We start from the raw sequence: 11,778 nt of genomic DNA, 5'->3' as shown, positions 1-11,778 counted from the left end.
AAATCTGTGATTCATCAGCACTTTAAAGTGAAAATATTCACCTGTTTTTGCCCAGTTAGGCAGAGATATTATAGCTTTTTCTCCTGTTTAAATACATTCTACTCACACGTCAAATTCAGATTTATCTTTTAAATCAGTTCTTCTGTAGAAAAACATCCATTTAATAAAGCCGTGTTTTCCTTGCAAATAATAAATGCTTACCTGTCTTAAAACTTTGGCTTGAATTATCACATCACCTTTAAAACTGTGTTTGTGCTTAAGTACCCATTCAACAGATATTTATTATTACTAATACAATTAATATTTATAATCATGAAAATCCATTATTATTTGTTTTATAATTAAGGCTACCCTGAACTTTTCCCGGGAATGGATTTGTAGTCTGCACGTTCTTGTTTAGCCACAGATTCTCTCCCTTGTTCTTATCACCCCTATTTCTTTGTAGTAACACTACCTGGCGCTGTTAAAGCCTCCTATTAAGTGAACTTGCTTGTAAATGAAGCTAGTGTGGATTTTTTGCTTGCTTTCTAATTTCTCTTTCCAAATAAATCATTTTCAAATTAATGTTCTCCTTATACAGATTTCTCATCCATTTTTTCTATATATGTTAACCAAAAGCTAATGACTTTTAAAACAAACAGACAAACAAAAAACTGACACTTTTATCGTTTGGGCTTTCTCCTGCTACTTTTTGGACAACTTTTTCTAAGGACAGCCCTAGTGTTTCCTCACCTTTTTCCCTCTGCAGTCTCACTGAGTGAACTGTAGTAGTTAGTGTTCAAAGTCCCGGTGGTTAGAATTCATTCTTTGTGCCAGTAGGAGGAGCTCTAAGCCACATTGTTAACTTGCTTGCTCTCCTAACTTTTCAACTCACCCTTAAAACATTCTGTACACTAGGGCACTCTTCCAACTCCTACCACTTTAAGTTATTTTATTTTTTCTCTTACTCTGTACTATTATGGAATGAACTGAAACTATAGTGTGTATCCTGGGGTCAGTTTTGTAACTGCATTGAATTAGTCTCTGGTACCTGTCCAGCTTCACATTTAAAACAAAATAAATTGCAAAGAAAACAAGTTGTCAACTTTGTGTTTTCTCTTTGGAGGAATTAACTATTTGAAAGTGGTGAGAAGTGCAAATATTCACAAGTCTTATAATTAGAAGGTAATACTGTAAAGTGCCCCCATGAGTGATTCTCAGTCGTACAGGGGGGAGAAAGGTGGGGTGGCATAATTCCAAAGGAATTTTAAGCATCTTTGTTATTTTTTGGTTTTGCTTCATTTTTTGTTTTTGTTTTTGAATAAAATAAAATTTAAAGTATACACCTCAGCAAAATCTTGGCTTTTGTCAATACACAGAAGATGGAGTGAAAAAGCACTGAGGAACTGTAGGGTAAGAAAAGGTTAAGAAACAGTGGTCTAGGTAGAGGAAATTTGCCATGTAACAAACAACATCCCATACTCTTTTCCAAATGTCTTTGCATATGTAAGAGAAAGTACATGTGCTGTTCACTTTCTAAACATAGGTTGTGAAAGTGACTTCTTATTTTAAAGAAATGCAAGTTCTCAGTTTTAAAATAGTTCCATCTTCTTGCTTACCTTTTCTAATACAGAGAAAAATTACTTCCTAATCTTAATCAGTGGGTAGCCAGCTAGTTAGTAGCCACAGACCTCTAACTGAAGATTATACAGGCCAGAGGACTAGTTGCCAAAAGGCATGCATGGTTTTTTCTTTTCTTTTTTTGACCTTTTAATTGAGATATAATTCACATGCCATGAAATTCACCCATGTCAAGTGTACAATTCAGTGGCTTCTAGTATATTCACAAGGTTGTGCAACCATTACCACTAATTCCAGAAGATTTTTATCATCCCCGAGAGAAACCCCATTCCCATTAGCAGTCACTCCCTATATGCCAGTTTTCCCAGCCCCTGGCAGCTATTAATCTGCCTTCTATCTCTGTGGATTTGCATATTCTGATTATTTCATACTAACAGAATAATACATTATATAGCCTTTTGTGTCTGACTTCTTTCAGTTAGCATAATGTTTTCAAGCTCAGCCAAGTTGTTGCATGTATTGGTACTTTCTATTCCTTTTTTATGGCTGCATAATATTCCATTGTATGGCTATACCACATTTTGTTTATCCCACTAATAAATTAATGGACATTTGGGTTGTTTTCACTTTTTGACTGTTATGAGTAATGCTGCCATGAACATTCATGTACAAGTTTTTGTGTGGACAAATGCTTTCAATTTTCTTGGGAGTGGAACTTCTGGGTCACGTGGTAACACTGTTTAATTTTTTGAAGAACTACCAAACTGTTTTCCAAAGCAGTGGCCCCATTTTGCATTTCCACCAATAAAGTTTGAGGGTTCCAATGTCACCACATTCTCACAAGGCTTGTTACTGTCTTTTGGTTATAGTCATCCCAATGGGTATGAAGTGATATCTCATTGTCATTTTGATTTACATTTCCCTGATGGCCAGTGATATTGAGCAGTTTTTCAGGTGCTTATTGACCACTTGTATCTCTTCTTTAGGGAAGTTGTTGTTGTTTTTAAGAACTCTTTACATATTCTGCATACTAGACCTTTATCAGATACAGGATTTGCAAATATTTTATCTCATTCTGCAGGCTGTTTTTTCACTTTCTTGGTAGTGTCCTGTGAAACACAAAAGTTTCTTAATTTTGATGAAGCCCTATATACATACGTATATGTGTATATATCTCTATAGATAGATATACATATATGTGTACATAAATATGTACATATATATTTCATTGCTTGTGCCTTAGGTGTCATATCTAAGAAACCATTGCCTACTTCAAGGTCAGGAAGGGTTACATCTAGGTTTTCTTTTAAGAGTTTTAAAGTTTCAACTCTTATATTTAGACCTTTGATGTATTTTGAATTAATTTTTGAATATGGTGTAAGGTAGGGGGTCCAACTTCATTCTTTTGCACGTGGATATCCAGTTGTACCAGCACTGGTTGTTGAAAAGACTGTTCTTGCCCCATTTCCCTCTTGTTGAAAATCAGTTTAACCATAAATGTATGGGTTTATTTCTGAACTCTTAATTGTACTGCATTGGCCAAAAGGATAAATCTTAACTAGGAAGAGTATAAATCAAAATTAGGTCACTGCCTTTGGCTTCAAGGAAAGGTCATGATGTAACTTTTTATTTTCAAATTCCCCTCAAGCATTTTCTTCTTTCTTACATTCTAAGAAAACTAGATCACATCAACGCATAGCGACTACAGATAAACGCACAAACTATGAACTACGTAAACTTTTTCTTATTTTTAAATACAACTTCAGACAGCCTTCAAGTAGTGTCTCTGAAATAAGGCAATTGGTAGAAACTCTAGAATAATATTTACCAACCATTCCTTGGGTGAAAACAACTTCTTTGTTCTCCTTCCCCACACCCCAACTGCACTCCACAAGCGAGAAGTCCATTTAGGTGCAATTTTACTGGTTACTGTTTTTAATAATTTTTTATCTTTACAGAAACAGTAAGAGTAGAAAGTTAGAAAATAGACAAAAAATCTTTCATGAAAGTATCACATTCTTACCAGTCAGATCACTATAACTCCTTAGTGCATATTCTTTCAGATCTTTATCTTTGCAAATATACCCATATGAGTAGTGTTTTAACCAAAAAGGAGATTTTATAGTCTATACGGAATTGAGCCTTCCCTTGCAGTCAGTGGTCTCCATCTACTGATTTCAGTAACTTTTCATTTCATCTAATAGCCAGGCTATATGTATTCAAATTCCCCAACAATGTCCTTTCTCTCTGCTTTCTCCAAATCAGCATCCAATCTAGGACTATTGTACCTAGCTGCTATGGCTAAGTCACTTTTAACCTAGTATATCTACCCCCATCCCTTCTGTTTGCTTTTCAGTTTACTAACGCTAGCTTGTTGAAAAGATCGGTCCACTTGTCCTGCAGAACGTCCCAATCTCTGGATTTGTCCATTTGCTTCCTTCAAGTAGTTTTCAAATATTTCTCTATTCCCCTTATTTCCTGTAAACTGGACATTATATCTAAAGGTTTGATGGATTCAGGTAAAGCCTTTTGGCTGGAATACATCATAGGTGTTGTATCGCATCAGACGACACATAATGTCTGGTTGACCCCATCGTGAGTGATGCTAAGATTGACCATGGTGAGAGGCTGCCCTTTCCCATGTAGTCTTCCAGTTTTTCACTTTGAGACTAAAAAGTGAACTATCTGGTTTTATTGTGGAATGATGCAGATAGGCAACTTCCCATCAACCATCCACTTAATAGTTTTACCATGATTTAAGTGCAATTAAAAATGTAGATTTTAATCGGAAAAAATTTGGAGTGCTATTCCATTCTTCTGAGTTGATCTACTGATGGTTTCAGTGTACCTGAAGCTGACCCCCATATTGAAGAACTTTGGTCCTAAAAGTCTGATGTTTTATTTTTCAGTCTTTTCGTAAAATCTTTTGATTTCAGCCTGAACTTAAATGTGGTAACAACAGAAAAGTCCAGGTATAAAACAAAGACCTGCATCTATCTTTTCTTTCTTGTTTCATCTCCTGACCTCCTGCACCTCATCCCAAGGACAAAGAAAATACTTAGGCGGAAGAAATAACTTGTGTCGCACCTAATAGAGTACCAACTATCATTTACTGTGAAAGAGGATTGGGCCTTTTAGAGTCAACAATTTTAAATTACTTTGATCTAAAATTAATATCTTTATGACCGCGGCTATCTTTCAGTATATTTAACATCCTAGAAAACATAAAGATTGGATTACAATCATGTGCTCAATTTGAGCCACATTCGAGGCTCAATTGGCATTTTCTGTGGCTCACCTGCTGGGAAGACCCGGGTCAGCAGGAGCTCTTCCTCTCTGTGTCGCCACGCTGATCACTTCTTATATTAGGGGCATTTCATCTATAGGACCCAACAGATTTCGAGATTTCCCCTCTCCCTGAGTCCTTCCTGCCTATGTGCATTCTCGGCATGAGTAGCTGGCCCTAGTGCTGCGGCCTTTGGACCTACCATCTCTCTGCATCCCAGTGGGGCAGAGGCTGGGTGTTTTTGAGCTGAGGGCTTTCTGTCCTGGAATTCCCCTTTGGGGTTGAAGAAAGCCTGAGGTTAAAATGACTTACAAGGACCGTGCCAGACATACTTTGCTTTATGTTGAGGCAACTTTGGTAGTTTCTCAGTGGGGAGGGGGAAGTCCAGTTGGGCAGAGTGTTATTAACTAGGGCTTCAGCATCATATTTCTGCTGCGTAACTTTTTCTTGGCTGCGCCACACAGCACGCAGGATCTTTGTTCCCCGACCAGGAATCGGACACGTGACCCCTGCAGTGGAAGCACGGAATCCTAACCACTGGACCACCAGGGAGTTCCCTAGTAACATTTTAAAAGTATGCCTAGGTAGATGCTTCTAAGCTTAAATAGAGCTGCGAGCTGTGCACAGGTACATGTGAATGTCTACGTACCTGCCCAACTGTAATGAACATACATAAATTCGGTGTGAATCTTTGTAAGGGATTTGGCCTCTGGCACAGGAAGCACTCAACACAAAGGTATTATGAGGTTCAGGGACTGGCAGAGGGAAAGATAACTCAAGTCCCCACAGATTGCTGTCTACCTTGAGAGTAGATTTTCTCCCGTTTGACCTACAGCAAGTGTCACTTTAACACACATCTCTTTTTTCATTTGTCAACAGGAAACCGAAAAGAGAAGAGCACCTGAGTGAAGAAGCCATCAAGGTGATCGCCAGCCTTCCTGACCTGACGTTCATGCATGCCAAGGTGTTGATGTTCCCAACCACCTTGACACCTTCCACAAGCTCCCAAGAGAAGGCAGACTGATAACTGATGTGAACTGGACGGTTTCAGTTGCTTTTCCTTCCCTCCAGCCCTTCCCCACCATCAAAAGCATACCTGCTCTAATTAAAAAAAAAAAAAATTAAAGTTCAGCTGATTTGTTGGTAAGCCGCACTAGAAAGGTATACATAGTAATGTATATTTATTTACATACTGAAGTCCTAAATTTATATTAGAAACAAATGTAAATAATCGGGGTGAACATTTTTGAAGATTTATTCTTTTTGTGTTGCTGGGGTGTATACATTTATGTCTTTGTGAAATACACTGGTGGTGTCCTTCTTACAAAACTTTTGAAATAAAAAAATGAAAACTAAAAAGTCAAATCTCCACTGTCTGTGAAATCCCCTTCAGTCTTTTCAGATTGCATTGACTGTCCTATTAATTTTTCATATCATACACTGAATTACTTTTGCTCTCATAAATAAGCTCCAATCCCTGTTTAAATTTTTTTTTTTTTTAATTTTACGTGTGGTGGGTTTGTTTCAGATCTGGCTTTTGTTACCCTTTTTGTGCTCTTGTTTAATCTTTTCAGTCTGGCCTGTTGCTGTTTGACCTTTTGCAAGGTACTTTCATCGATTGCGCTTTTGTTCTAGGGTATGGATCATTGTCAGAACTTGATTGAAGGGGTTTAAAGAGATTGTGCCTGTCTGTTTTAAATCAGTTTGGTTTAGAGAAGGACCAAATTACATGAATGTCTTACCATGAAATTTACTTGTTACTGATTGTTTTGTTCTATCATACCACTATTTTTTGAGGATTTTGCACAGTGTAAAATGACATAATCATAGATTGCTATGGTTTAGGCTGTATATACAGTAAAAACTATGGGTTTTAAATGTTTGGGGAAATTCCTATGGAAAAAAAGAGACATGTAGAGGAACCTCTAACAAGGTTAATGTGCATGCCCAAGGTCTTTTGAGATTTCAGTGTGTAAATTTCCTTTTAGCTTACACAAAAATAAAATAATTTAAAAGAAGTTTAGCCTGGTGTCTGTACTTTGGTATCTGAGGGAAAATGTAATGAATTTGAATGTTAAGTTTTGTTTCATCTTAATGTGTTTCAATCCAGAAGAAATCATTTGGTAGGGCTTCCAGTTTATTAAAACCAAGAAGAATTAGATTCTCACCCATAAGAATTTGAATCAACCCTTTAAGTAGCTGAGCTGTTTTTATGTAGAACATGAGATCATACAAGAAATTCCCATGATCATTATAATATATCTTCATCAGAATTGGCAAAGTTAAATAGGGATTTGTAGGGAATTTTTTTCTTCCCAAGGAAATATATGCATGAAATTAAGGTGAGCAGAAAATTTCTTAAAAGCACTTTTAATATATTGTTATTAGATTAGATGTTGCTTCAGCAAAAAGTCACATGATGTATTTCAGTAAAAACAGGCAATCAGCCCAACAGTAGTCCACCTCATCGGCTGTGGGAATGTTCCATTGGAACTCTTCTGCACCTCTGTCATTGACAGAGATTCCTGTGTCGCCAGGTTATTACACGGGCCATTGGAACGGTTGCCTGAGTGTAATTTAAGTAAGGCCTGGAGCAAGAATGCTTATCCAGTCCATCTCCTGCCGTTTCCCCAACTTTTTTTTTTTTTTTTTTCCAGAGAAGGCTTTCCTTCAGAATAGTCACAAGTCTTCAGTGCCCGGTGGACCTTCTGAATGGAAGGATAAAAGTATTCCTCAGCAGACCTTTACATGTTTCAGTAACTGAAGCTTAAAGGGCTGCTTCTACAGTCCATTACAACTAAATGATAATGGTAGCCTTCATCCACCTAGGTTCAGAGCCCGTTTATTAGCTGTGTGTGATACCATGAGAAAGTTAATCAACCTTCTCTGAGCCACAGTTATATTATCTTTAAAAATGGGAATGAGGGGCTTCCCTGGTGGCGCAGTGGTTGGGAGTCCGCCTGCCGATGCAGGGGACACGGGTTCATGCCCCGGTCCGGGAGGATCCCACATGCTGCGGAGCGGCTGGGCCCGTGAGCCATGGCCACTGAGCCTGCGCGTCCAGAGCCTGTGCTCCGCAACGGGAGAGGCCACAACAGTGAGAGGCCCGCGTACCGCAAAAAAAAAAAAAAAAAAAGGGAATGATACCACTTACCTGTGGGGTTGATGTGTTAAATAATAGGTGTAAAACATTTATCACATGAGGAGACCGTCAATAAACGATAGCCACAGCATAGAATATGCAAAATCTATAAAGGCCCCTGGTGTCCCGGTAGATTCAAGAAGCAGTCACAGGAGATAGGATCAATTAAAATAAGTTATTCTGTTACAATTTAAAAGTAATCAAGTGGACATTTCTCATGAAAGTGCCCCTGCTTTAATGACACACAAAGTGGATAGTACATCTTATAACCACTTTTCAATAAGCCAGATTTCCCTTTCCCTTTCCCTTTCGTGTGTCATATTGGCCTTTGATGTTTTAATCACTCAGGTACGTTAATACTGGGTTGTCATAGCTTAAGGTCAGGGCTCTAGTGCTGAGGACCAAAAGTGCTCAGCTTTGCACCAGATCAAGGCTCAAATTACACTGGAAAGCAGTAGCAGGGCTGGTGCGGGAAGAGCCGTGAGCATCTCCATGCGAATCTCAGCTAAGGGTGAGCCTGTTGGTTGCAGGCTTGTCTTGGTCATCAGCTGCTTCTGGCAGCAGCTGCCCATTTGTCCTCCTCAAAGTCAGCCAGGAGGACCCTGCAGAGTTGGGGAGAAGAAACCAAGGAGTCAGAGACCCTGAAACCAAATCACACACAGTGGAGACTGGCTTAGCAATCCCCTTTGGGTCTTTGACATCTTAAAACCAGCCCACTCATCCCCCGGAGTCTCATCTCACTTTATGGCCAAATCCAAATAGCCATACATAATTCCCCAGTTAATTCAAGCCAGATTGGGAAGTTATGGGAGAAACTTCCCTAAATTGAGTCATGTGTCACTACTATTTTTATGAGTCATTCTTTTATAGAGACTTGTTCTTCCCTCTACATGATTGTCATGCTCTTTATTTAGAACTTGTCTTTTTGCTCCCTCATGTTTCTTGAATCAGGATTAGGCTTGGCTATGAGTAACAAAAACCAAAAATACTGCGTTTCATGTAATAAGACTCATCCTTTTGCTACACTGGAACTTCTCTGAAATTGGAATGGGTTAGCTGGATGGGATAGCTGTTTAATTTGGCAGTGGTTTCTTTTTCTTAGTGATGTATGAAATAACGCTGTTCTTACATTCAATGACAGAGTTGATGGAAGATGGTAACGGTGGCTTCAACGTTAGGACTTTATTTCTCTTGCCTGTAAAACATGAGGAAACAGTCTGGGGCCGGTAAAGAGACTTCATCAGCTCATCAGAGATGCAAGCTCTTACCATCCTGTTCCACCCTTATCAACACGTGGTTTCTAGCTTATGGTCCACGGTGGCTGCTGGGGGTCCAGCCGCCAAGTCTGCATTCCATCCATCATGGGCGAAGGGCATGCTTCTTCCTGCTAAGGACACTTTTCCTAAGTTTCTCTAATTCCAACCTATTGGCCAGAGCTTAGTTGCAATGCCATATCTAGCTGCAAAAGAGACTGGGAAACACCTTTATTCTGGGTGGCCATCTAAAAGGGACTCTAGTAGTAAGGAAGGAGAGAACAGATCATGTAGGACAACCGGAAGCCTGAGTCACTCCTGTTTTTCACTTCCCAGTTCATACAGTATTTCATGGAGCTAAAGTAATACACAGTGAAATGAAATCTGGGATCGTTGTCTCACGCTGCAGCAATGCCTCAAACAGGATCTCTTGCCTTCCTGGTGCTTTTCCAAGGGGGGAAAGAATCAATAGGGGGCAGCTCAGGTTTACCGGGACCTTCTAGGGGCACAGACGCTAAGACAAATCTTGGGTGGAAGTAGGGAGCCTCCTGGTGAGGTAGAAGGGGCAGCGGATTAAGCTAGGAGTTGTGTGTTCTAAGTATAGCTCTGCCACCAATCAGCTGTAAGATCTTGGATAAACCCCTTTTCTAAGTCACAGGTACTTGATGCATAAAATGAGGGGTTGGAATCTATAGAATCAAAAGGTAAAGTAGGGGGATTCCCTGGTGGCGCAGTGGTTGAGAGTCCACCCGTCGATGCAGGGGACGCGGGTTCGTGCCCCGGTCCGGGAAGATCCCACATGCCGCGGAGCGGCTGGGCCCGTGAGCCATGGCCGCTGAGCCTGCGCGTCCGGAGCCTGTGCTCCGCAACAGGAGAGGCCACAGCAGTGAGAGGCCCGCGTACCGCAAAAAAAAAAAATGTACTCCTGAGACTGGGTCAGATGTTGCAAGGGGCTCGTATTTAATTTAATTTCAGACATTTTTTTAAAATTTAACCTACAATTCCATTATTGTATAGGGCAATAATGTTGCCTCTTTAAACTGTGTAAACGGCCTTTTCTCCCATAACTGCCATCAAGCCAGGTTTTCTCTATCATCTACTTGTGTACTTGAGTTTTTAGATCTGAAAACAGAGTTCTACATTTGTCCTTTTACAACTTTATTTTGTTAGCTTTGGATGATCACTTCAGCCTGTCCCTCTCATCAAATCTTTATTGTACCATCTAGCATGTAGTCTCTCCCTCCTTCCTCAGTTTTGTCATCCGCAGATTGATAAATAACCTTTATGATCCAGATCACCGACCCAGATGTTGACCAGTACAAATCCCTGCAACTGCCCTTGCAGAGAGCCAGGAAGACTCAGCACACACCTTCCCAGCACAGTGACACCCACGTTTCTCTATCGTGCCCACGGATCCTAAGAACGGGCGAAGGCTTGCCGAATCCCTCACACTCTGCCTGTGGCAATTCGTGGGTACCCTGAGCATTTCTACACATGATCTCCAATCCCTCATCCAGCTTGATAATGTCTGTGCCCCAGTGCTCCCAAAGAAGCATAAGGGTGATAGAACTAGTAGGAGATAAAATGGCATCTACTCAGGATGCGAGGTTAAATGAGGATAATCCGTAGTCACTGGCACATAGTAAGAACTCAATAAATACTTTTGTATTATCATCACTCATCCAGGTCAGTACTCCATCGCTGATGATGCAGATAAAAGGCTGATGGTGGGAAAAGCGATTGTCTTCCTGACAGTAAAGTCAGAAAGTCCACCCAACGTCCACAAACCTCAGGTTGCCCTCCAAGTATCTCATGCCTCAGTTGTCCGTCACTTGACCTCATCTTTTCAGGGGGACTATCTCCGAGGATAGCATTTGTATCACTTCATATAATAATATTTTATTTTATTTTAAAGTTACCTCTTTCAAGAACTGTTCCCTTCCTTCAGTTTTCCAAAATCAGGATTTAAGGACGACAGACCCCTTATCTATACCCTGAACTTGACTGTGAACGGTGACATTGGCTCCTTTGGCTTTTACCTCTGGACTCACCTTTTGACCACGCTCATGCGCCTCTCCGGTGTTGTCGTCTCTCTCCTGGGGGGTCAGTGACGAGGGTCACGAAAAATCACAAGGGTCAGTGGGTGAGAATATCATCAGTGCTGTGTCTGCCGCAGGAAAGGGGCCACTCTGGTCACCTACATAGTGTTTCCCATATGGCTCCTCAGCCCAAACAGGTAACCAAGAGTCTTGCTGGAGATCCTTACCCTTGCCCCTCCCCCAGCTCTGCAACAGGATTTGATGGCCCCATCGCCCCCACCCAGACGGCCCACAGACCCCTGCACGGAAGCCCGTGTGCCACACAGCCCTGCGCTCCCCTGCCTCCACACCCCCACCCCTGGCCTTGGTGGCCAAACTCCACGCTCGCTCTTGGCCTGCTCCCCTACCTTACCCCTGATCCTGTCGGTTCTGGAGTCCTACCAGCGACGCCTCCTACATCCCCATCTCCTCCGTCTTCAGGCCCCCAGAGTCTCTTAC

General features: G+C 40.9%; 1 protein-coding gene across 4 annotated transcripts in view; it reads left to right on the top strand.

Annotated features, from left to right (window-relative positions):
- The window catches only part of AFTPH (aftiphilin), a 63,386-nt gene extending 57,414 nt beyond the window's left edge, over window positions 1-5,972 (top strand). For 3 of the 4 annotated variants that reach the window (XM_060026492.1, XM_060026490.1, XM_060026491.1), the window contains one exon: window positions 5,726-5,972. In XM_060026492.1, coding sequence (XP_059882475.1) covers window positions 5,726-5,755 — 30 coding nt within the window. In that variant the 3' untranslated portion in view covers window positions 5,756-5,972. The remainder of the gene's footprint in view (window positions 1-5,725) is intronic. The other variant, XR_009521437.1, reaches the window with a different exon arrangement.
- Window positions 5,973-11,778: the final 5,806 nt, after the last annotated feature.

This window comes from Delphinus delphis, chromosome 12 (assembly GCF_949987515.2).
Source record: "Delphinus delphis chromosome 12, mDelDel1.2, whole genome shotgun sequence".
Classification (NCBI taxonomy): Eukaryota; Metazoa; Chordata; class Mammalia; order Artiodactyla; family Delphinidae; genus Delphinus; species Delphinus delphis.
Note: the sequence above shows the minus strand (reverse complement) of the source record. Positions and strands in the feature narration are given on the sequence as shown.